This window comes from Tamandua tetradactyla, chromosome 15 (assembly GCF_023851605.1).
Source record: "Tamandua tetradactyla isolate mTamTet1 chromosome 15, mTamTet1.pri, whole genome shotgun sequence".
In the NCBI taxonomy this organism is placed as follows: Eukaryota; Metazoa; Chordata; class Mammalia; order Pilosa; family Myrmecophagidae; genus Tamandua; species Tamandua tetradactyla.
The window spans coordinates 37,452,702-37,479,864 of NC_135341.1; the positions used below are offsets into that span (position 1 = coordinate 37,452,702).

At 38.4% G+C, this 27,163-nt stretch overlaps 1 protein-coding gene, 1 long non-coding RNA gene and 1 pseudogene across 5 annotated transcripts in view; 2 read left to right on the forward strand and 1 right to left on the reverse strand.

Annotated features, from left to right (window-relative positions):
* Window positions 1-27,163, forward strand: part of PRKAR2A (protein kinase cAMP-dependent type II regulatory subunit alpha) — an 80,010-nt gene that overhangs the window by 30,422 nt on the left and 22,425 nt on the right. For both annotated transcript variants that reach the window (XM_077129394.1, XM_077129395.1), the window contains exons 3-6: window positions 2,951-3,003; window positions 9,376-9,459; window positions 14,213-14,319; window positions 17,958-18,111. In XM_077129394.1, the coding sequence (XP_076985509.1) occupies window positions 2,951-3,003; window positions 9,376-9,459; window positions 14,213-14,319; window positions 17,958-18,111 (398 nt within the window). The remainder of the gene's footprint in view (window positions 1-2,950; window positions 3,004-9,375; window positions 9,460-14,212; window positions 14,320-17,957; window positions 18,112-27,163) is intronic.
* Window positions 15,232-27,163, reverse strand: part of LOC143657234 (uncharacterized) — a 56,806-nt gene continuing 44,874 nt past the window's right edge. For 2 of the 3 annotated variants that reach the window (XR_013162777.1, XR_013162778.1), the window contains exon 3: window positions 15,232-15,400. This is a non-coding gene — a long non-coding RNA (uncharacterized LOC143657234). Of the gene's footprint in view, window positions 15,401-25,351; window positions 25,450-27,163 lie in introns of all 3 variants that reach the window. The other variant, XR_013162779.1, reaches the window with a different exon arrangement.
* Window positions 18,127-27,143, forward strand: LOC143657230 (glutamine synthetase pseudogene; annotated as a pseudogene).

Genomic DNA, 27,163 nt, shown 5'->3' on the forward strand with positions numbered 1-27,163 from the left:
ACAGAGTAGGGATTAAAGTTAGTTTGTGATCTATGAACTATTATTTCCTATTTCTGTTCATCCCTACTCTACACATCTTTTTTTTTTTATTCTTCACGTTTTTTATGTCCCCCAAGAATTACCCCCAATTTATAATTACTTTTTTAAACTTTTTATTCAACATAACAACATACAGACACCATATGATCATTCCATTCTTGTTATATAATCAATAACTCATAATATCATCATATAGTTATATATTCATCATCATGATCATTTCTTAGAACATTTGCATCAAGTCAGAAAAAGAAATAAAAAGAAAACAAAAAAATTCATACATACCATACCCCTTACCCTCCCTTTCATTGATCACTAGCATTTCAATCTACTAAATTTATTTTAGCATTTGTTCCCCCTATTATTTATTTTTATTCTGTATGTTCTACTTGTCTGTCAGTAAGGTAGATAGAAGGAGCATTAGACACAAGGTTTTCACAATCACACAGGCACGTTGTGAAAGCTGTATCATTATACAATCATCTTCAAGAAACATGGCTACTGGAGCACAGCTCTACATTTTCAAGCAGTTCCCTCCAGCCTCTCCATCACCTTAACTAAACAGGTGATATCTATTTAGTGCATAAGAATAACTTCCGGGATAACCTCTCGACTCTGTTTGGAATCTCTCAGCCATTGACACTTTATTTTGTCTCATTTCTCTCTACCCCCTTTTGGTTGAGAAGGTTTTCTCAATTCCTTGGTGTGAGTCCCAGCTCATTCTAGGATTTCTGTCCCACGTTGCCAGCAAGGTCCACACCCCTGGGAATGGTCATGTCCCATGTAGAGAGAGGGAGGGCAGTGAGTTTTCTTGTCATGTTGGCTGAGAGAGAGAGGCCACATCTGAGCAACAAAAGAGGTTCTCTTGGGGGTGACTCTTTGGCCTAATTTTAAGTAGGCTTAGCCTATCCTTTGCAGGGTTAACTTTCATATGAACAAACCCCAAGATTGGGGGCTCAGCCTATTGCTTTGGTTGTCCCCACTGCTTGTGAGAATATCAAGAATTCTCCACTTGGGGAAGTTGAGTTTTCCCCCTTTCTCACCATTCCCCCAAGGGGACTTTGCAAATACTTTTTTATTCACTGTTCAAATCTTTCTGGGATTTATTAAAGCATCACTCCAGAAAAACCTACAAAATCTCATGTCCCACTCAAGGTCCCATGTACTTAGGGTGTTCGGTTAAGCTATCCACATAAGTTATATTAGGAAACACAGTAGTCAAAATATAAATTTTGTACCAAAGAAATATTTTTTGCTTAAAAAGCAAAATTATTAAGGGCAAACTTTGTGATGGAGGGCAGCTTTGAAGAAATGGTAATTTATGAAAGAGTTGAGAGAACAAGACCAAGATGATATTCCTGAAAACCATAAGAAATGGAACACAAGTGATATTAGCAACAGTCCAAGAATTTGGAATTTATTGCCTGCTTATTATGCACCAGGTACACTGTCTACTTGAATCCTATGAGAGACCTTAGCAGAGAACTGCTGCTGTTAGCCTCATTGTGTAGATGAGAAGGTAGAGATTTGTAGATCACTCCAGGTCACACAGCTAATGTAGATAATTGAAGATTTATTAGAAAAAAACTCCCAAATGGAAATGACCTGTAATGTGAAGAAGGAACAGATTTGCTGGCTCTGGGCAACACCAGTGATCAGCATATCTGGATCGTTCCTGGCAAGAACAGTTTTGTTAGTGGGTACAAAACCTTTTTCATTCACTTAATGATTCATTGTCTCTTTAATACTAACAGCTACGGTAAGATTTAAAAATTATGACTTGTACTGACACCTCCTGTTATTATCTTTCCTCCACTCCATATTTGTATCCCCTTCTCTCCCATTAGAAACCTGGTTCCCAAAAACTTGTGCCTTTTTACTTACTTATTCACTATTGTAATACATACACACACACGAGTTTAGGGATCAAAATTACAGTATCACTATCCAAGCAATTATTTTTGGTTCTTGGAACATATGCCAGAGAGGGTAGGTAGTCAGATTACTGTGTTCAGAAGATACTTGAAATAAATGCTTCTTTTTTTCCCTGTGGTTATGTCATCAGCCTGACACATGGTTACGTGATTCTCTTTGTATTCCGTTTTAGGGTATCCCCTCATCTTTATCAATTGGATTTATTTTTTAAATATGTAAAACATTAACATGGCTTAAATGTCAAATCTATATGGAGTTTACTCAGAGAAGTTTCATTCCCTTCCTATCCTCTCTTTCTTGTTTCTGCCTACCTTCTGTGAAAATAATTTTGTTACTTTCTTTTTTTTTCTTTGTTTTATTTTGGAAAAATAAGCATTTTTATTTATGCATTATTCCCATCTCTCCCCATTTTTAGCTCTGCTTTATCACAGGAGTCCTTTGGCACCTTTTTTCACTTTTTCCTTTAAAACTTACTCTGTTAATCTGTGGAGATGTTCCTCATTTTTCTTATAGCTGTGCTACTCAAATACTTATATCACGTAAATTCATTCTTAAGTTATACATATATGTAATGACTTTGAACTGTTTTAGGTGTCTTTTGGTAATTACCTTTTATCTCTGTACCTATATTGCATATGTTCACGGTTTTTCACCTTTGCACTCATAACTCAGCAAAGGCAATACTTATTTGTTTTTCCTTGATACTGCCAGAGGATTTAACAGGTAATATGTTTTATTGTCTCTCTCCTATATGGGACTACTATTTCCTAGAGACCTGGGTTTTCGGCACCTAATAGAGTGCCTTATACTAGTTGGTACTTAATACACTTATTAATTGAAAGAAGAAATTTAAAAAAATCAATATAACTTTAGAAAACAGTGACTAGAAGGGAATTGTGTTCACTTCCTGTTTTTCTGGTAAAAGAACACATCTGTTTAATAAATTTTTCTCTTTATTGTTTCTCTCTTGATTTAGTCTGTGCTGAAACCTACAACCCTGATGAGGAAGAGGAAGATACTGATCCACGGGTGAGAATACCATAACAAAGGTGTTGGGTAAAATTGTTTTATTCCCCACTGACTTCCCTTCCCATGCACACCCAAATCTGTTTATCAACAGATAATCAAATGACTACAAGTTAAAATCTCAAAGAGATGCCATTTTTTATATAACAGATTGACAAATATTAAGAAGAATGAAGGCAGCACTGGTTGAGGGCATGGCAAGGTGGGGTACCTAGCTATCGCTGTCAGAAGCCTTATACATAGTCAAGCCAATTGAATTAGCAGTTACCTGAATGAGAATTCATTCCTAACAAACAACTGGGTCCTTCCCAAGGAATGTGCAGACAGGGATCGTTGCAGTATTGTAATAGTAAAAAATGCACACAACTAACATGACCCAAAATAGGGGACCAGGTGTTAAATTATGGTACATTCAAATCAAGATTCTGCAGCAAAAACTTGATTTAATGACATTGAATGATGTTTGTGTGAGGTGCATTTTACAGAGCATTTTTTTAAATAAAAAATTTATTTATTTGTACATGTTTGTACATACAGAAAATTATTTCTGTAAGAATATATCCCAGGTATTAACAATGGTTGTGACAAGACTATGGTTGATTTAGAGGTCCTGTTTTTTTAGAACTTTTATAATAATTATTAACATAAATTACTTTTATAAAAGCAAATATGAGTCATTTTTTTAAAAATTGATATCAGAAAAGAATGTCTTGTATAACTTAAAATAAGCAGCCTATGAAAGATTTCTGAAGTATTCTAATAATAAAATACTTCCATTATGTTACAATAATGGACAGATAGATTAAAAAATTTTTATTCTGAACTTTAAAAAATGCTTGGTGATTTTTAAATGTCAAAATAAAAATTTTTGCTAATTTTTCATAAGAGTTGGGAAATTTTCAGTGATAATTTCTTCCATTAGTTTTTCTCCTCCTTTTCCCTTCTCTTCTCCTTCTGGGACACCCACAACACGTGTATTTGTGCGGTTCATATTGTCCTTGAGTTCCCTGATACCCTGTTCAAATTTTTCCATTCTTTTCCCGATAGTTTCTGTTTCTTTTTGGAATTCAGATGTTCCATCCTCCAAATCACTAATTCTATCTTCTGTCTCTTTAAATCTATCATTGTAGGTATCCATTGTTTTTTCCATCTTTTCTACTTTATCCTTCACTTCCATAAGTTCTGTGATTTGTTTTTTCAGTTTTTCTATTTCTTCTTTATGTTCAGCCCATGTCCTCTTCATGTCCTCCCTCAATTTATCGATTTCATTTTTGAAGAGGTTTTTCCATTTCTGTTCATATATTCAGCATTAGTTGTCTCAGCTCTTGTATCTCATTTGAACTATTGGTTTGTTCCTTTGACTGGGCCATATTCTCAATCTTCTGAGCGTGGACAGTTATCTTCTGCTGCTGGCGTCTGGGCATTTAGTCAGATTTCCCTGGGTGTCGGACCCAACAAGGTTGTAAGATTTTTCTGTGAAATCTCTGGGTTCTGTTTTTCTTATCCTTCCCAGTAGGTGGCGCTCGTGGCACACGTTTGTCTGCGGGTCCCACCAGTAAAAGGTGCTGTGGGTCCTTTAACTTTGGAAAACTCTCGCAGTCCGGGAGGTTCGCTAGCTGAAGTGGCTTGGGAGAGTGCCAGCCGGCCCAGGGTCCGAATGCAGGGAGGGTCGCTGGCCGCTGCAGCCCGGGAAAGCACCCGTCCGAATTTCCTAGTCGGCCCGGGGCGCCAAGCGTGGCGGGAGGGCGCCAGCCGCAGCGGCCCACCCGGGAGAGTGCACGTTCCCGGGGAGTCACGGGTTTGGAAGGGGGCACCCCCCGTCACCGTTCTCCGCGGCCTGGGGATTTCCGATCCAATTCTCTCAGTTGGTCCGGGGGGGGGGCTTGCGTGGTGTGGGTGCCAGCCGCCGCAGTTTGAGGGGACCGCCTGTCCAATTCTCCCAGCTGGCCCGGGAAGGGGGAAGGGAGTGACTCCGGCCGCTTGCCGCCCCGCCCGGTGAAGCCCGCGCCCCTCAGCGATCTCACCAGAGCGGGTTCTCTCAGCCAGCCAGCCATTCCAGGATGGGGTACGCTGTCTTTTTTATCTCTGTTGTGGCTTTGGGAGCTGTTCTGTATCGTTTCTACTCCCCTAGTAGCTGTCCTGGAGGAGAAACAAATTCTAAGAATTCATCTTAGAGCACTGCAATAATTTTCCAGAGGCATCTTATACCAAGTAACAGAATCTGCTTCTGAGTTTCAGCAACTCAGAGGAAGCCAAAAGAGCTAGAAGATGAGGCAACATTAGCTGTAGTGGTGGGGCTTCTGGTGGTAGATGAAGATGAGCAAATCCAGGAAGGTACATAAACTGGATCCAGTACAGGTACTGATATAGACGATATCATGATCTGTGGCCTATTCCTTTCCCTCCTCGGGTTACTTCTTCTTTCAACTTGATTAGCTTTCCAGTATCTTCAGTTTCTTTAAATTGATTTGGGGAATTAGCGTAATACTCCTATGAACAATAACCGTAAATTTCTTTACTTCTTGTGCTCTTCTTTCACGTGTGGCTTGCGGCGGCTCCGGCTTCTTTCCTCCCCCACCCTGGAGTCTGGCTGCAGTGACTCCGAACCACTAAACCAGCAGTGTCCATAAGACCCTGCGGCTCACAGCCAGCACCACCAGTACCTGGGGCTGAGTGGTGTTCGCCCACCTACTCCCCCCAAAATTCACCGCTACAGCAGCCTGCTCCCGCTCCTCCTCCCCCTCCCTTCCCTTCCCCTCCTCCACCGGCACCAAGCCTTTTGCTAATTTTTTATATCACAAATTTAAAATACTTAACATTTTTTAAAAAATTTTATTAATTTTTAAATTAAAAAAATGACAAGAAAGAAACACAAACATTCTTAACGTATGATCATTCTGTGCTACATAGATAATCAGTAATTCACAATATCATCACATAGTTGCATATTCATCATCATGATCATTTCTTAGAACATTTGCATCAATTCAGAAAAAGAAATAAAAAGACAACAGAAAAAAATTTATACATACCATACTCCTTACCCCTCCCTTTCATTGATCACTAGCATTTCAATCTAAATTTATTTTAACGTTTGTTCCCCCTATTATTTATATTTATTCTATATATTTTACTCGTCTGTTGATAAGGTAGATAAAAGGAGCATCAGACACAAGGTTTTCACAATCACACAGTCACACTGTGAAAGCTATATCATTGTACAGTCATCTTCAGGAAACATGGCTACTGGAGCACAGCTCTACATTTTCAGGCAGTTCTCTCCAGCCTCTCCGTTATATCTTGACTAACAAGGAGATATCTGTTTAATGTATAAGAATAACCTCCAGGATAACCTCTCCATTGTGTTTGGAATCTCTCAGCCATTGACACTTTATTTTGTCTCATTTCACTCTTCCCCTTTTTGGTCAAGAAGGATTTCTCAATACCTTGATGCTGAGTCTCATCTCATTCTAGGATTTCTGTCCTACTTTGCCAGCAAGGTCCACACCCCTGTGTGCCATGTCTCACATAGACATGGGGAGGGCAGTGAGTTTGCTTGTTGTGTTGGCTGGAGAGAGAGGCCACATCTGAGCATCAAAAGAGGTTCTCTTGGGGGTGACTCTTAGGCCTAATTTTAAGTAGGCTTAGCCTATCCTTTGCAGGGTTAAGTTTCATATGAACAAACTCCAAGACTTGGGGGCTCAGCCTGTAGCTTTGGTTGTCTGCACTGCTTGTGAGAATATCAAGAATTCTCCACTTGGGGAAGTTGAATTTTCCCCTTTTCTCACCATTCCCCCAAGGGGACTTTGCAAATACTTTTTTATTCAGTGTTCAAATCACTCTGGGATTTATTGGGGCATCACTCTGGACAAACCAAAAAAATCTCATCCCCTACTCAAGGTTCCATGTACTTATGTTGCTCAACTAAGCTGTCCTCATAAGTTATATTAGGAAACGCGTAGTCAAAATATAAATTTTGTACCAAATAGACATTTTTTTGCTTTTAGTCTCACATATAACTTAAAATTTTTAAATATTAATTACTATCGATTTTTAACACCCTGCAGTAATGACATCCCTATTATCTTCCTCAAGCAAAAACAATTTTCAAAATTTGTATAGTCACTATCATTATACACTCCAGGCATTCCTAGATTATACCATCTCAGTCTTTATCATCTATCTTTCTTTCTGATTTCATTTGTGCCCCCAGCCCTCCTCCCTCTATTATTCTCACATTCAGCTTCATTCAGTGTTTTGACATAATTTTATTACAATTAGGTTAAAATACTTAACATTTTTTACTTTAGTTATTTCTTGTCAGATTTATGTGATGTGCCTGTTTTTAGGTAAAGACAGCACTTAGGAAGGAGCTTGATATGTCTTTCAATTATGGCATCAACGTTTATAATAACTTTTTCTTCTCATTTATTGATGCCTATTACTATAGTAATTATAATAGTTTTTGAACACCTACTAAGTGCTGGGAACTGTTCTAAGCAGTCTGCTTGTATTAACTCATTTAATCCACATGACAACTCTAACCTGTAGGTACTACAACCAGTACTTCTGCTAATAGTAAGTTGATTTGAACTCTAGGTTGATGTATCAACAGTATACTATCTCCACTTAGATGTCAATAGGAAATTCAAACTCACATGAGCTCCTGATTATTTCCTTTTAAACATTCTTCTCCACCCAGCCTTTCCCAGCTCAATTCATGTCAGTTCCATCTTTCCAGTTACTTAGACCAAAACTTTGGGGTTATCTTCTACTCTTCTCATCCTTTCAAACCAACGTCTAGTCTTTCAGCAAATCTGATAGGCTCTATCTTCATAACATATCCAGAATTCCACTACTTTTCAACACCTCCATGTCTACCACCCTAGTCTAAACCACCACCATCTGTCACTGGGATAATTGCATTAGCCACCTTAATTTCATGCTTACCTACCTCCAGGCTTTTCTTTACTCAGCAAACAATGTGCTTCTTTTAAAACATCAGTGAGTTAGATCACTTTCTATCCTCACCCAGAACCCTCAAATGACCCCTATGTCAGTGGAGAAAAGTTCCAGTCCCTCTGTGACTTTCAATGCCCTCTGTGATTTGGCTACCATCCCTACCCAACCTGTTCTAGTTTGAAAATGCTGCCGGAATATGATATACCAGAAACTTCTGAATGGCTTTTAAAAAGGTGAATTTATTAAGTTGCAAGTTTACAGTTCTAAGGCTTTGAAAATGTCCAAATTAAGACACCAACGAGAGGTTACCTTCACTCAAGAAAGGCCAGTGAAATTTGGGGTTTCCCTCTCAGCTGGGAGGGCACATGATGACATCTGCTAGCTTTTGCTTCCAGCTTCTTGTTTCATGAAGCTCCACTAGGGGTGTTTTCCTTCTTCATCTCCAAAAGTCTCTGGCGGTGTGGACTCTGTTGGTTCTAAAGCTTTTTCCAAAATGGTTCCCTCCTAAAGGGCTCCAGTAAGCAACCCCATCTTGAATGGGTGGAGACCCTTCTCCATAGAAATTATCTAATCAAACATTACCACCCACAATTGGGTGGGTCATAGCTCCATGGAAACAATAAGGATTTCACCTAGCAATATTGAATGAGGAAAAAGGACTTGGCTTTTCTGGGGTACATAATAGCTTCAAACCGGCTATTTGTTTGAATATAACAATATTCAAACCTCATCATGGCTCATCTCTGCTTCTTACTCTGCATTATCCATACGTGCCACCTGGGTGCTTCTCAAACATGCTATCCATGCTTTGATCATAAGGTCTTTTTTTCACTTGCTATTTTCTCTGCTTGGCGTGTTGTTTCCATAGAGATATTCACATGACTTGCTCCCTCAGGTTGCCCTCACATCTTTAAATCTTACACAAATGTCACTTCAGTGAGGCCTCATCTGGCCATACTTATGCATATTTAACTCCCCTACCTTATTTTTCTCCTTAGGCTTATCACTCTCTAACATATTTTATGTGTTTATTGAATATGAGAGCAGGTGTTTTTGTCTCTGTTTATTGCTGTGTACCAAGCACTAGTACAGTGTCTGTCACCTAGAAAGAAGGTGCTCGATATTTGTTGAATGAATGAATCTGTTTATGGATGAGAACCCTGAGACTCCCAGGGGTTATCTGACTTGTTGCCAGCCACACAGCCGAGGGTTACTCCAGGATGGCACTCTTTACCCCACTATACTTTGCCTTACCACATCCAGGGCAGTGCTTGGGATTTGTGTGAAATTATAATTATAGTAAAAATCCTCTTACTTTTACTAATTTTTAATAGAAAGAAATATTCTGATTTGTAAATGGGCAATTTTAAAATGGAGCAAAAAAAATTTCCCTGGTTTTATTTGGATTGGCAGGTGATTCATCCCAAAACTGACGAACAGAGATGCAGACTTCAGGAAGCTTGCAAAGATATTCTCCTTTTCAAAAATCTTGATCAGGTAACATTAATTAAAAAAATTTTTTTTTGCTACAGTGGTCTTTTAACTTCCCCCCATTTGTCATTTAAACAGTTTTTAGCTTCTTAGCCACAGTAAGATGTAACATAAAACTTGAGATATATCATACTTTCATATAACTTTTAGTAATTTTCTGAGCTGTTTTGGTATTTTCTCCAGGACATATGAAAATAAATAGCCTTTGAGGGCCATGTGATTTGATCACGTCCTGCAAGTTTTACATACCCTCACTTAGTTTGGATGGTCTGGATTTACATTGCAAGGAGATTGATTTCTCTGGTATGCCAATTCTCTTCATTGGTAGTTAGTGAATTATGGAAGTGTATGAATGTTTCTCAGCTAAGACCTCAAGCATGAGGCATCTCTTGCACGTGATGGGTGTCTGCAGGGCCCTAGCACAGAATCTATGGCCTGGACCTGCCCTCCCTCTGTTGGTGGTAGAGATAGAGAGCAAGGGCTACTTCCTAAAGATTTCCTATTTCCCTCTATTTTGAGGGCCACAGACTGAAGCCTTTTGAGTGACTAAGCTTCTGGGCCTGTTGGGGGAATTCTAGAATTTGCAGGGATAAGAAGGATGGGACTAGAATTTCCCTACTATCCAGCTTCTGCAAGAAAAGATGTCTGAGAAGGAGATGGGAAGGTAGCAGAATAGGAAGTCCCCAGAATCAGTCCCTCCACCAAAACTCCTATTGAACTGGTAGGAACTGTCTGAATCAACTTTTTTGGAACTTTGGATTCTATTGGAACACTGTGCAACATCCAAAACACAGCTATAAGAAGAGGCTCGTAAATTGCTGTTTTATATTGTTTTGAGTTTCACCCTCCCTGCGTGAGCTACTATTCCCTATTCCCTAGCTGCATAGCAGGCAGCAGTGGCGACTGCAGCCTGGGCTCCTGGTGCAATTTGCTAGTGCCAGGGTGAGCTATAAGGACCTAGTCTTTTAGAACACATGGTTGAGTGTGGTTTGATCATTGCTTACTATTTTTGATCAGCTGTTTCATATCTCTGGAGGGACAGCTCTGAGAGTGGCCAATGTTCCAACCTACCTCAGGCAAGAGCAGTACCTTTCTTTTCTTTTTTTCTTTCCATTCTGTACGTGGGAGCAAAAGTAGTTTGGAAAAGTCACAGGCAGCTCAAGCTCTCTACAGCAGTAAGAACAAACAAACAAAAAACCACTCACCAATCCTAGAGGAGTGGTAGAACTAGATTTCCACACTTATAACAACATAATATTCAGAATGTCCAGTTCGCAACAAAATATTACAAAACACATCAAGATACAGGAGAGTATAGTCCATTCACAGAAAAAAAGAATTTTCCAGAAACCATCCCTGAGGCATTTCATATTTTGGATTTAATAGTCAAAAACTTTAAATCCACCATCTCGTATATGTTCAATGAGCTAAAGGAATCTATATATAAAGAACTAAAGGAAATTACAAAATGTTGCCTGAACAAAATAAAGAGATGGAAATTATAAAAAGGAACCAAACAGGAATTTTGGAGCTGCAAAGCATAGTAATTAACATGAAAAATCTTTACTCAGTATTTTAGTTTTCTTTGCTACTCAAGCCAATACCGTCAAGTTCATTGGCTCATAGTTTTGAGACTAAGAGAAGTCCAAATGAAGGTACCATCGAGAAAATGCTTTCTTCCTGAAGACTGGCATTCTGGGAATGGCTGCCAGTAATCTTTGGTCCTGGGCTTCCCTATCACATGGCAATGCACCTGGCAACCACTCCTGGCCTCTCCTTTCTCTTTTGATTCTGTTGATGTTCAGGTTCTTGCTTCCTGTGGCTTTCTCTCTGTCTGAATTTCATTCTGCTTATAAAGGACTCCAGTAATAGAATTGTGATAGTTGGATTCAGTTGTCAACTTGGCCAGGTGAGCATACCTAGTCTTGTTGCTGCGGACATGAGCCAATGGTACGTGAACTTCATCTGTTGCTAATTACATCTGCAGTCGGCTAGGAGGCGTGTCTGCTGCAATGAGTGACGTTTGACTTAATTGGCTGGTGCTTAAATGAGAGATTGCAATGTAGCACAGCTAAGCAGCTCAGCCCAGGCCTTTGGAGATGCAGAAAGAAGTCACCCCAAGGAAAGTTGTTGGAACCCAGGGGCCTGGAGAGAAGACCAGCAGAGACCATCCTGTGCCTTCCACGTAAGAAAGAACCTCAGTGGAAAGTTAGCTGCCTTTCCTCTGAAGAACTAAGAAAATAAATCCCCTTTTATTAAAAGCCAATCCATCTTTGGTGTGTTGCATTCTGGCAGCTGTCAAACTACGGGAACAAGAATTAAGACCTGTCTTGAATGAGTTGGGCCATACCTTACCTGAGTTAACATCGCGATGAGGCCTTAAAGTGTGTTCATACAGGAATGGATTAAGTTTAAGAAAATGCTTTTCTGGGGTACTTAGCTCCAAACCAGAACAAGTGGATGGATCAATAGCAGATTTGAAGAAAGGATGAGTAAACTTGAAAACATGATAATTGAAATTATCCAGGATGAGGAGCAGAAGAAAAAAGTAAAGAAAAATGAACAGAGCCTAAGGGAACAGTGGGGCACAATCACACATAACAACATTTACGTCATTGGCATTCCAGTAATACAAGGGAGAGAGAAAGGGTCAAAAAAGGTATTTGAAGAAACACTGGCTGAAAATTTCCCCAATCTTATTGAAAGACAAGAATATACACATTCAGGAAGCTCAACAAACTCCAAGCAGAATAGATGCTAAGAGTTCTAAAGCAAGGCACATTATATCAAAATTGTCAAAATCTAAAAACAGGATTTTGAAAGCTGAGAGAGAAGCAACTCATCACATATAAGAAATCTCTTTTTACAGTAACAGTGAATTTTTCATCAGCAACCACAGAGGCCAGAAAAGAATGATGGCATATTTCAAGACCTTAAAGAAAAAAAACCTCACATTTACGAATTCATGTGGCAAAATTATCTTTCAGAAATGAAGGAGAGATGATATATATAACACATGTATGTGTATGTATGGATATAGAAAAATACATATATGTAGGGAGACACATTTTTAAAAAAACGAAGGTTAGGAGGTGATGTCATCAACATAGTGTCATAAACAGCTACTGAAAACCTTTCCCCAGAGATTCAGTGAAAGAAGGTGATAATTCTCACATCTGACCAACAAGATGGGTTCTTTGGGGGTGACTCTTAGGCATAATTATAAGTAGGTTTAGCTTCTCCTTTGCAGGAATAAGTTCCATAAGGGTAAACCCTAAGATCAGGGATTCGGTCTATTGAATTGGTTGTCCCCATTGCTTGTGAGAATATCAGGAATTCCCCAAATGGGGACGTTGAGTATTTCCTCCTTTCTCCCTAGTCCCCCAAGGGGACTGCAAATATTTTTTTATTCTTTGCCCATATTACTCTGGGATATATCATGGCATCATACTAACCTGGACAAACCAATAAGATCTCACACCCTGTTCAGCATTCCATGTACTTATGGTGTTCATCTAAACTGACTATACAAGTTAAATTAGGTTATGCACTAGCCACAATATAAATTTTGCACCAAATATCTCTCCCTTTGGTTTCACACAGAAGTTGAAATTTTAAGATATGGACCATATCATCCTTTACCCTGTATTCTGGTTTACCTTAGTCCTGATCAGATCAGCTTCATTCATTCATATCTCCAGTCAAACTCTGATCCATTTTTCAACTTTTTTAACAGTTGCTGTATGGGGTAGTGTTGACGTTCGTAGCTTCAGAGCTTTAGCTCTGAATCTCACGTGTCACATAAATACCCGAAGTTTCTGGGAGCAACCAGGTTATATACAAACAGCTCAGTATCTCAGAATTTAGAAATAAAAGTTACAATTCCTGAATATATGTGACTGCTAAGCTTACAGTTTAGGACCCTTTACAATAGGCCCCTGATAATCCAGGCTGTCAACTTTATTTTACCAAGTTTGTACCTTGTAGTTAATCCATTGGAATTTAATAGCATCGTTTTGTTTGTTTTCATTATACTTACTGGTATATCCCTTCTAGTCTTGGCAGATAATTTTGGTAGTAAATAAGTAAGTAAATATATAAATCATTGAAGCAGTATTAATGGTATGATAATGGATAATTGGTTCCATTTATTTATCCATTTGCCTATTATGTGGGAAGTACTTTTCTTAGATTCTCTTTTAGGCATAAAATTCATGAGTTATAAACTATTATACCCTTTTTCATATGGAGAAATTGAGGCTCTGAGAGATTAAGTGATGTGCTGGGCTGGTCAGAGGTGATTCTTTTTCATATGAAACGATGGTGCTTCATAAGGTAACCTTCAAGGCCTTTAGATTTGGTGATCCTGTTAAGGTCAACACCTATAGCAAGGTGGCATCATATGGTGTTACATGTGACAGTGGAGCCATCAAGGTGGAAGACAGTTGTGTGAGTGCAGCTGGGAAAATGGGGACCATGACTTAGATCACCTATTTTTGTGTAAATTATTGGATGATTTTTCAAAACAATACTACCTCAAAACACTTGCCAATTGTGTTGAGTACTGAGGTACATAGAAGGGACAAAGCTGAATGATCCCAGGAAAGCATATGTCTCAGATAGCCCTTTGGATCTATTTGAATGTGGGGAACAGTTTGGTGTGGGAACTCCTGTCACTTGATTACAAGCTAATAAGCATATTCATTGCTTTATTTAGCAATTGTAAAAGCTGTCTTTGCTCTTTGTGTGTACCCTGCAGGAACAGCTTTCTCAAGTCCTCGATGCCATGTTTGAAAGGATAGTGAAAGTTGATGAGCATGTCATTGATCAAGGAGATGATGGAGACAACTTTTATGTCATAGAACGGTAGGAGATGGAGCTTTGCAATTGTGTGGCCACACTTAATCAGTTTCAGAATTCAGGGCTGGTGCTTTACCCTGTGTTCTGTTCAACCCAGAGAGGACTTGGAGCCATGTGATTAAGCTGCTCAAATCCTTGTGAGAGTTCACAGCCTACCACTCTGTCTGCTGCAGTCCTGAGTCCACAATATATCCCATACTTAGGGAAACACCATCTATAATAGAATATCTCCTCTACAGTCAAGTGGGATATGCAGGGTTTGCTCTATAAAAACATAAGTTTATTTGCTGGTATTGAAGTTAATTGATTTCCCAAAGAATAACCATGATCTGTATTTTCTGAAACTTTCAGTCCCAGTCTGTTTTTACCCATGAATACATTGTCCTGACCTTCATGCCCTTAGCCCCTTCTGGCTCTCTTCCAGGTATAAACCATGTTGGGAGAAATGAAATATTTGAGTTTGACCTATTTACCTTACTGTGTCCTGACTGCTTAAGCTGTTCATACCCTCTAGAAGCTCCTTCTGAACCCTTCTCAGTTCTGAAAGGAGAACACCCTCACCAGAGTTTAAGATCAATAAGATACTGTTTTACCCAATATCTTCTGTTAATTTAATTTTTTCTTTTGAAATAATTTCAGACTTAGAGAAAAGTTACACAGATAGTACAAGGAATTCTCGTACACCTAGGTTCCCTATATGCTGACGTTTTACCACATTTTTTTACTAGGTTCCCCATATGTTGATATTATACCACATTTTTTTATCAGACTGTTTGAGAATAGATTATAGATATAATGTCCCTTTATCTCTGAATCCTTTAGTGTGAATTTCCTAAAAATAAGATCATTCTCTTACATAAACACAGAATTATAAAATTAAAAATTAACATTGATACAATACTATTATCTAATGTGCAGACTTTATTCAGATTTTGTCAGTTGTTTTCCTTGTTTTGAGGTTCTTTTCAACTCCATCAAGTAGCTGCTCTAGATTCAGTTGGACCCCTTTCTTGTTGAGCCTTTGCTTGTTCAGGTTCTTGAACAGGATATGTTCTCACACCCTGGGTAGCCTTTAGGCCCTTGATACCTGTGAAAAATTATTACAAATAAAAAAATGTTCTATTTAAAGAGTAAAGATGATGCAAATATGTTCTCAAAGCAAAAACTATCTTTTATGCTAATGTTATGCTGTGTATCTTATATAGAAATTCTATAAATAGTGACAATTTTTTGCTGTTGTATTACTGCCTCCAGCAGTCACCTTTTCCTCTTGCCCTGCAGTATACTTCCCCACCAAGACAGGGGTCCCAACAGGCACCTGCTGTTTGGAAAATAAACCATCCATTTGTACATGTCCACGGTTTATAGAATGAAATGCCTGTCTGCAAAGGGAGCAGTTTGTTACACATGTAGGAACTGAGGGGGATATCCCTTTTATGCAACCGAAGTGATGATTAACAAATAAGAAAGGCTATCATTCAAGTAAAAAGATATAGTTCCTGACTTTATAAAGCTCATTGTCTAGTGGAAGAAACCAATTTTTAAGTTGATAATTTTTGTATAATATAGTGGTAACAGCAATAATAAAAATGTGTCACATTATCTGAATGATGGCCAGAGTGAGAGAGGTCAGGAGAGGCTCTCTATAGTACTGCTGCCTGAAATGGTTTGTGTCATTCCAAAGTTAAATAACTAATGTCTCCTGGAGGAGAATCCAAAAACATAGTACTCTGAATTCCATATTTCTCAGTCAGAGCCTTATCTGCCTTGTCCACCAGGCCTAGTAGAAGTCCAACAGGTCCTAGTGAATTGTGAGCTCCCTTTTGAGAGCAAAGTTGATGCCAGATAACTGATACTTGAGTGATTGATGTTATTCTCTTCTTTTTGCATAACATGATACTTGATGATTTTTTCAGACAAGTGGAACCCCTTTGTAAGCAATCTATTTAAAAAGAAACAGGAAAGAAAATAATTTAGTTATATCTTATTACCAGATTATATCCTTCCATTGTTTTTCCCATGCTTTATTTTTGTGATCATCCAGCAGAGACAGGATGAACTCCCCACCCATAATTTGTTTTGAATGTTGAGACTGATGAGTCCATTCTAAAGGGGTATGAAAAGGCATATTACTCACATAATGAGTTTTTCTGGGTAGAGTAGTGGCTCCCAAGCAGGTCCAAAAATGACTTGAGAGAGCAGGGAGGTGTGACTGGCTTGGGGTTTTTATGGTAGTTCTGAGGTAGAGCTGGGGTGAAGGTTCTCTATGCATGGGCTGGGGCTTACATTGTTTGCATTTGCCACCTGCTCCAAAGGAGGGAACACCTGGACTTTCTTTTCAGCTTGCCCAGATAATAGTGCAGAAGAGGAATGGTGAGTGAGTGGTAGGGTTTGAAAGCTGATTTCAATCAAACATCAAAATGAAATGAGACTCTTTATTACATTTATCTATATATATATTTTTACATTATATATTTTTTCATACATTGTTGTATGTCCTAACTTTTAAAATCTATTTTAAACATTTTACCATAGGCTGCATTATTCTGTCATCTCTGTTAGTGACTGCATCATGTGACCACATCAGTTTAGTGACTACATGTTTATTGTTAATAGATTAAATTTTAATTCTTTATAGTTAAAGATATTATCTAATGAGCATCCCTACTGTTAAATTTTAAATATCTTTGGTTATCCCCCATGAAATACCTTGAAATGGAATTGCTTGTCAAAGGGTTTCTTTAAGGTATTTGCTATATGTTGCTTTTTATCCTGCAAAAACTGAAGTTTATGTTAGCCTCAGTAGTGTGTTGAGTGTGCCTGTTTCTCCAAATTGTTGCCAATTCTGACTACTTTATTTAATATTCATTACCAGTGAGTAAGTAGAAAATTGTTTCTTTTGGTATCTTCATTTTAATCAGTTTTGTATCCTAATTTTTGATAGACTGAAAAAGAAAAATCATGGGAATATCTTAATAGATATAGAAAAACCATCTGACAAAATTCAACATCGGTTCATGATAAAAGCTCTCAGCAAGCTAGACTAGCAGGAACCTTTCCAGCCTGATTAGGGGCATTCATAAAACGAATAGCTTACATCTTACTTAATGGTGAAAGACTGAATATTTTCCCCGTAAGAGTGAGAATACAAAGATATCAGCCCTCATCACTTGTATTCCATATTGTATTGGCAGTCCTAGCCAAAGCAATAAGGAAAAAAAAATTTTTTTTTTTTTTATAAATAAATAAAAGGCATAGAAATTATATGGGTGGTGTGATGGTGGCTCAGTGGCAGAATTCTCGCCTGCTGTGCTGGAGACCCAGATTTGATTCCCAGTGCCTGCCCATGCAGAAAAAAAAAGTATACAGATTGTAAAGGAAGAAATAAAATTGACTTTCTTTGCAATGATGTCATCCTCTGTGTCGAAAAATTGCAAGAATTCTACAAAAAAGCAACTAGAACTAATAAGTGAATTAAGCAAGGTTACAGAATACAAGGATTTCTATATATTATAAAAAATCAGTTGGAAATTGTGTATACCAACATTTTATATTATATTTGCCTTCTATTCATGTACCACCTGGCAGTTCTTAAATTTACTAATAGAAATAATTAATGAAATTGTTTCTTGTCATTCTTCCAGGGGAACTTATGACATTTTAGTAACAAAAGATAATCAAACCCGCTCTGTTGGTCAGTATGACAATCGTGGCAGTTTTGGAGAACTAGCTTTGATGTACAACACCCCAAGAGCTGCTACCATTGTTGCCACCTCAGAAGGCTCCCTTTGGGGACTGGTGAGTGAGGGAAATGGTTCCTCTTGTTTGACACAGTATTATTCTCCTTACATATGGATCTCTGTCCTTAGACTCTTGGTTGACACCATATTTTATAGCCAATTATCTGAAAGAAGGTTTGGTTCAAATGTATTTTTCCATTTCTCTCAGATGATTTGTCAACAAATCTTTAACTCTTAAATTACAAGGACAATACTGGGTCTTAGGACATTGTGGTCTCATACAGATCTTATTACTTTTACTGTGTATGTTTTTATAAAAAAGGTGGAGAGAGAGAGGATAATATTCATGTGAGAAGAACCCTAGAAAGTGTCACTGAAAACTGTACCAATAATGTTTTCCATCTCTAGGTCTTCCAGGACTAACTTTTCTCTCTGTTTAGTCATCCAGTTGTTCATTGGCTCATGTCAATATTCAGTTGATTTAGAGAAGTAGAATAGCTAATGGGCATGTTCTGGGAAGAACTTTCCCAAAATGTCCCATGCATAGCATTGCTGTGGTCCCTCATCTGTTATACCTGACCTACCTTGCTTTCTTCAGCATAAAACCTTCAAAATATATCATTATCTTCCTTGATAAAATAAAATAATTACCCTCTTGTACAATTTCCAAATCTTTCTTTGAAAATTTTGACATCTGTAGGAGTCTGTTACCCTTTACCTTACACACAGAATTAAATATTATACCATAGAATTATCCATAATTTCCTCAAATGAAATCACATACTAAAGTCATGAAAATCACATTTTAAAGACATGTGAAAGAACACTTTACTGTGATATGCTGATGAAGAATTCCTCTTTAGTCCTCCCTCTTACAGCTAAAAATCTCTGGACATAATACCTCAGCCAAGCATAGGAAGACTCTGAAAGGTGAAAAGAAGTGGACTAGTCAGGGATCTCAGGACTTGAAGAAGGACATGGAATTGAGTTCCCTGGGTCTCTATTGCTTCCCATGTAACCCAGATAGGTGCTGGAAAAGCCTGCAAACCAAGAAAAGCCTGTTCCCTCTAGCCAAGAGATCAGGAAAAGGACAGCTTAGCAGATAACACTAGTCTACTCACAAGATTCCGAAGAAAAAACCACCTCTACCTCCCTGTGGTAGCAATGGGGCCAATTAGGAAGCTGGACATACACTCCCACCTGGACCCACTACACCTAAATAGGGTGGCTGTCTACAAAAAGAAAGATTAAGTATGCTCCAGAGTTTCACAACATAATACCCAAAATGTCTAGGATACAACTGAAAATCATTTGTTTTTATCAGGAATGAGGGAATTCTCAACTTGAATGAGAAAAGACAGTCAACAGATACCAACACCAATATGATACAGATGTTAGAATTAACTAAAAACAATATTAGAGCAGAGCCAAGAATGAGAGAAGAGTCAAGTGTCTGACCTATACACCTGGCCTCCTCTCACTTTGCTCTCATGGCCTTCCCTCCCTCTGCCCTGCTTGCTGCACAGAACACCTTCCACGATGTCCACCTCAGCAAGTTCCCATGTAAGCAAAGGCATCAAGCAGGTATACATGGCTCTGCCTCAGGGTGAGAATGTCCAAGCCATGTATATCTCGATTGATGGCACTGGAAAATGACTGCACTGTAAGACCTGCATCCTGGACTGTGATCCTAAGTGAACAGAATTGCTGCCTGAGTGCCATTTTGATGGCTCTAGTACTTTTCAGTGGGACGGCTCCAACAGTGATATGTATCTTAACCCTATTGCCATGTTTCGGGACTCTTTCCTCAAGGATCCCAATAAGCTGGTGTTCTGTGACGTTTTCAGGTACAACCAAAAAGCCTACAGAGACCAATTTAAGGCACTCCTTTAAATAGATAATGGACATGGTGAGCAAGCAGCACCCCGGTTTGGAATGGAGCAGGATTATACCCTGATGGGGACAGATGGACACCCCTTCAGCTGGCCTTCCAAGAGCTTCCCTGGGCCCCAAAACCCGTATTACTGTTGTGTGGGAGCAGACAAAGCCTATGGCAGAGATGTTGTGGAGGCCCACTACTGGGCCTGCTGTGCGCCTGCATCAAGATCCTGGAAACAAATGCTAAGGTCATGCCTGCCCAGTGGGAATTCCAGGTAGGACCCTGTGAAGGAATTGACATGGGAGAACATCTCTGGGTGGTCCATTTCATCTTGTATCATATATGTGAAGACTTTGGCTTGATAGTGACCTTTGATCCTAAGCCCATTCCTGGAAACTAAAATAGTGCAGGCTGCCTTACCAACTTCGGCACCAAGGCCATGCAAGAAAAAACATGGTCTGAAGTACATTGAGGAGTCCATTGAGAAATTAAGCAAGTGGCACCAGTACCACATCTGTGCCTACGATCCCAAAGAGGGCCTAGACAATGGCCGGTGCCTAATTGGATTTCATGAAACCTCCAACATCACCAGTTTCTCTGCTGGTGTGGCCAACTATGGTGCCAACATCCACATTCCCCAAACTGTTGGCCAGGATAAGAAGGGTTATTTTGAAGACTGCCACCCCTCCACCGATTGTGACCCCTTCACGGTGACAGAAGCCATCAAACGTGTGTGTTTGCTCAATGAAACCAGTGATGAACCCTACCCATACAAGAACTAAATGGACTATACTTCTAGCCATCAAACCCCTCCCAGTTCTTCACCCCACTCCCACTTTCCTTTCTCCCAATTGTCCTACTAACTGTAACTCAAAGGGCGGAATATCAAGGTCTTTTTTATTCCTCATGCCCAGTTAATAACTCTTGCTTTTTTGGGCCAGGGTAGAAGGAGTCAAGTCCTTAATCTCTTCACACCCACCCATGCCCCTTTCGATCCTGTCACAGAAACTTTGGTAGACTGAGGAAGTAGTGCATTAGTTGGGAGGGGAGTGAGGGAAAACAATAACCACTGCTTCCATTTAAATCAGGTGTGTTTGTCCAGTAGGCACACAGTGGACAGAGAGCATCTGTGTTTGTGAAGGGAAAGCAGGACTTTTTCCGTGAGGTTAGCTGAAGATGAGAGGGGCCTGACTTACTCTTTAGTTAGCTGAGAATATACCCTCCCCCACTTTTGGTGGGGATGTTCCATTTTCTTAAAAAGATTATAACCAACTTCCCTTTTGAAGTGGGAATTAGTAGAAAAGGAAGATTAGGGAGATTAGGAGGAAAATGGTCTTGATCTCTTGCTGTGATTCTTCCTTCACTTGAGGCTAAATGCCCAAAATATTAACTGATGGATAGCCCTACCTTAAGAAGAAAAAGTTACTGTTGCTTGGTCCTCCATTCATAACACAAAGCAGAGTAGTATTTTTATATTTAAATATAAAAACAACAAGAAAATTATTTATATGTGTGTTTTTCTGGCAGAGAAAACCATTCTAATCACTGATAGGCAAATGTGATGCAAGTAGTAAGGTTAGAAATAAAGATCTCCTTTTGAGTGGGGGTGGGTAAGGCATTGCATGAAAAGTTGGCTATTTAGGGCCATTATTCACTCCCTACCACTTGGAGTTTCATTGTGCCCTGCCCACCTTTTCAAAGGGAGTGGAAATTGGTCTGGTAACAGGTGAAAGCAGGTTACTAGCAGTAGCAGTGAAGTGACCCACTTGGTTCTGGTTACATACTTACACACAGGGGTTAGCAATATGAATTGGCTGTTCAACTTATGCTTTATATTCCTGACAAGGGGGTATTGGGGTTATTTTCTGGTGGGAGTAGCATATCACTAAAGCAGGCGTTTTGATATATTAAAAAATTTTTTTTAATTTAGATATTAATCATTTGTAGGGTTTCTAAGTCTTTCTGTTTTAAAGAATTGCTTGTTGGCTTCAACTGTCTTCTTCCCATCTTGGCCCTTTGAGGAGATGGAGGAGGCCTGGGGTCACACAATTGTAATTTTGTATTCTGGTGTTTTTTTCTGTGAGTTTAAGATACTCCTTTCCTTTAAGAATTCTGAAGAGTTGTTCTTTTATAATAAAAAAAAACAAACCCTACCTTAATCCCTACATTTTTCCTTCCTTGTTCTATGATTATTTTTGTGTTGGCTATAACAAGTAGACTGTGGTTTTTCTCTTGCCATGACAACTTATAATTGCCATGTACAGTATGTTCACAGATAATTCCTCATTATAAACAGACTATAACTTCCCAGAGCAGCTCTTATAAATCAAGCTAACATTTATAAGAAGAAAAAAAAAGAATATTAAAGCAGCCATCATACAAGTGCTTAAATCAGCAGTTGTGAACATATTTGAAACAAATGAAAAATTAAGTCTCAGCAGAGAAATACAAGATATAAATAAAGAAGAGCTAAATGGAAATTTTAGAACTGAAAAATTCAATAATTAAAAAAACTTACTGGGTGGCTCAAGAGCAGGATGACTCTGGCAAAAGAAAGAATCATTGAACTTGAAAATAGAGCAATAGAAATTACCTAATCTGAACAACAAGGAGAAAAATGGACTGAAATGAAAGAAACAGAGTCTGTATGACAAAAACAGACTCTCTAAACATTCATATCATCAGAGTTCTGGTAAGAGAGGGAAAAGAATGTGGGGCTGAAAAAGTATTTGAGAAAATAAAAGGCTGAAAACTTCCCAAATTTGATGAAAGACATAAACCTACAGATTTAAGAAGTTTAATGAAACTCAGGATAAACCCAAAGAAATCCCTGCCAAGGCATAACCATTATCAAACTTCAGAAAACTAAAGACAAAGAAAAAAATATTGAATGCAGCTAGAGAGAAAATGATGTGTTGCCCATAGGGAACAAAGAATCAAATGACAGAAGGTTTCTCATCCATGGAGGTTAGAAGAAAATGGCACAGTATATTTCAAATCTGAAAGAAAAGAACTATCAACCGAGAATTCTGCACTGAGAATATATCCTTTAGGAATGAAGGTGAAATCAAGATATTCTCAGATGAAAGAAAACTAAGATTTGTCACTAGCAGACCTATCCTAAAAGAATGACTAAAGGAACTTTTTAAAAATGGAATTATAGAAGAAGGATGTTTAGAACATCAGAAATGAAGAAATTATAGAAAGAGTAAACATATGGGAAAATGTCAAAGACTATCCTCCTCTTGAGTTTTCTAAATTATGTTCAGACTGTTGAAGTAAGAATTATAATGCCTGACGTGTTTCTCAGTGTATGTAGAGGAAACTAAGACAGTTATATTATAAAGGAGACTAAATGGAGTAAGACTTCTCCTATTTATTCAAGCTAGTGAAATGTTGTTACTAGTAGACTGTAATAAGTAAACATGTATAATTTAATACCTAGAGCAACCATTTAGAAAATCCACATAAAGAGATACACTCAGGAGTTCTATAAATCAAAATGGAATTCTAAAAAAATTTTCAAGTAATTCACAAGAAGGCAGGAAAAGTACAACAAAAACAAACAATAAAATGATGGACTTAAGCCCTAATATATCAGTAATTACTATAAATAAAATAAATGATCTAAATATACCAATTAAAGTGCAGAGATTGATGGGAATGGATTTTTTTTTTACTAACTCAACTGTATATTGGCTACAAGAAACTCACTCAAATATAATGATATAGGCAGGTTGAAAGTCAAAGGATGGAAATAACTATATATTGCAAATATCAATCAAAAGAAAGCAAGAGTAGTTTTATTAACATCAGATAAGTTAGACTGCAGACCAAAGAAAATTATCAGAGACAAAGTGGAACCATTATATAATAAAAATAGGGTTAATCCATCAAGAAAACATAGCTCCCTAAGTATGTATGCACCAAACAACAGAGCTTCAAAATATGTAAAAAAAACCAAACAAACAAACAAAAAAAACTGATAAAACTGAAGGAAAAATTGAAGATAAATCCATAATTGTAGTTGGAGACCTCAACACCCCTCTCAACAATTGATAGAACTACTAGATTAAAAAAAAAAGCAAGGATATAGAACCTTAACATCATCAACCAATAGGATTTCATTGTAATTTATAGAACACTGCATACAACAATAGTGTGATGTACATTCTTTTCAAGCCTACAGAATATTCACCAAGGTAGAACATATCCTGGGTCATAAAATAAAATTTAACAAATTTAAAAGAATTGAAATCAGAGTGTGTTCTCTGATCATAATGGAATCAAACTAGAAATCAATAACCAAAAATTATCAGGAAAGTCTCCAAATACTTGTGAATTAAGTAACACACAATTAAGTAATCCCTAAGTCAAAAGAGGAAGTCTTAAGAGAAATAATTAAAAAATTAAATACACTGAATTGTAAAACTTTCTTCGTGACCAGGGCATAAGGGTTAAATGGATGAGAATAAAAGAAGTGGCTCCCTTGGTGCCTGACATAGCTGGGTGCTCACAGAATGGAGGTACCCATTCTCCATAATCATGGTGTTGCTTATTACCCATCTCTTCCAAAAGTTTTACTCTCTCCAGGGATCTCTGCCCTGGCTTTCTACTTCTTAGCTTTGTCCTTTGCAGTCTTTTCTTTTTCTCCCCTGCTGTTTTAATTGAGATATGTTTTTTACCTCTACTTTTCTCCTGCTTTGTTCACTTGGCTTTGCAAGCCTAACCCTTCCCAGAACTTTAGTACCTCCTCTAGGAAGATGACCCCAAGAAGATCTTTTCCAGCCTGACTTCTTACCTGGGGCCTTCCAGGGCCTTGGAAATGCCTTCTGAGGCTGTAGCAAGGAGGACCTGCCATTGTCCCGAGTTTCTCAGGTTGAATCCCAGATTCCGCCCTTACAGGGGACAGCTGTCACTATGGCCACTGTATTAGTCTCTGTTCCTGCTCTCTCTTGCCTGAGAGAGGAAAGATATAGAAACTTCCCTTGGAAACTCTTGAGCTACTAGAGACCGTAACACTCCTTTTCTCCTTTAAGCTTCAGGGCTATTTCTTGAATTTGAATACTTACTACTCTGCAAGCAGCCATTTCACAGGTGGGGTTTCCTCATCGTTGCTTCATTGGAAGCTCCCTGAAGCTCCCTGGGTTGGTGTCTGATGCTTTTTTATACCTTCCACAGTCACAGAACTAACCTTGTACAGCATGAAAGGGGAGTTCTGAGAGTTAAAGCCTGCATAGAAGGGGTTGGAACCTAAATAGAGAAGTTACTTTAAGACATATCAGTTGTTTTCTCTTTAGCTAGAAGTGCAGTTTGCAAATACAGTTGTAACACTCTTTGTAACATTAAAAATGGCATATTAGTCAGGCGTCTCTGGCAAAACAGAACCAATAGGAGATATCGGTAAATATTGCCTCACCTGACTTTGGGAGTAGGCAAGTCCAAATTCTGTAAGGCAGGCTAAGCTGGGAACTCTGATGATGGTCTTTGGTGAATTCCCCAGGAGAGGCTGATTGGCTGAAGTAGAGATGAAAATTCTCTCTTCTGACAACTGAAATGATCATTTCTCCTTTTAAAGCCTTTAATTTATTAAAGCCTTCAAGTTAATTGTAGATATAACCAGCCATAGATGCAGTCAACTTACTGACAATTGAAGTCCATGCGATAGCCTGACAGTAATAGGCAGGCCAGTTCTTGCTTTACCAAACAGCTGGACACCAAAACCTGGCCAAGGTGACACATGAACTTAACCTTCTCAGCTGGATTTACAAAATGCTGCTTTTTTGACAATGCCAATTCAAGCCCAAGGAAAGGAACTTCATAATTCCCATTTTCTCAGTCTTAATTGTCCTCCTTACCTATAGCACTCTTAGCCCAGCTTGAACCTGGAAATACGTAGAAACTGAATTCTAAAGTTAATAGAGTAATATTCCCTAGGTATGGAAGTAATATTTTAAATGATGTGTCCTTAACCATGGACTTCAAAAATACAGTGACAAATGATGCAGCCCATTAGGTGAATCAGAGATCATGTTACTCTTTTTAAACAGATGGATGGAGAAGAAAGTGGGCAGAATCTGGAGGAGGTAATTTGCTAAATGCTGGAGTGCAGTCATTTGTACAACAGCTCAGCGAGGGAGGGTAGGAATCCACTATACCCATACTGAAAGTGTAGGGTACGATAGGTGACTTCTCTTGTTAAGTAGATGAAATGTGGAATGGAATAGAGCCTGGGAATTCTGCAGCTAATGGAATATATGCTCATGAAACCCATTTATACATCTCAGCTCAGTTCTCTTCTGTATGATTTATCTACCCTACTGCATTATCAGGAATGCTAGAATAGCTAACCTATAGCTAAACCCCCTTGCTGTTTTTCATTCTTCCAACCTTTAGGGTTTTATTATTCTCTCAAAAAAATCTTTCTACTCCTGACAGGTAGAAAAAAGATACAATTAACTTAGGTACAAATAACTGCTTACCTTATGAACCTATGACTAAACAATTAACAATTGCCTACTTGTCCACCCACACACAAACATACTCATATCTTAGAGGTTCTTGAAGTAGCTGTTTTAACTATTTCCTGATTCAGAATCTGTGACTTGCCAGGGTTGAGATACTTTTCACATTCCTGCCTTTCCTCTCTCCATTAATTTAAATCCTACTCTTCCCTCACATCCCAGACAAATTTCTGCTTTTGCTACAAAATTGCCATTGATCACTTCAGCCTACTGTGATCTATCTTACCCTCCTCAGAATTCTTGTGGCACTTAATATCTCTTCAGTTCGTCTAGCACATGTCATATACTGTCTTGAATTTCCTAAATATTTTGTCTTGTCTTCCCTTTGAGATTGTTAACTCCTTCCTCGTGGGGAGAAATCACATGATTATTTTATCTCTTCCCTTTTTTAAAGGTGCATTTTTTGACATTGAGTGTACAAATTTTTTTATTAGAACATTGTTTTAAAATTTTATATTCTATTTATGACCCTTAGGTGGCACCCTTTAAGCACAAAACAGCATTTGACAGAGCGAGGGGCATCTGCCTGTCTCAAGTTACAGGTCTTTTTCTTCCAGCAATGACCTAGGGATTGAAATATTATTTTAAACACTCAGTTGCCAGAGTGCCTTCTGTAACCTTCTGATATATGCTGGAACCCAGTTAATTAAGCCATAGATCTCTCTGTGCTCTCTTACACAGGTATTTACCAGATATTTCATATTCTT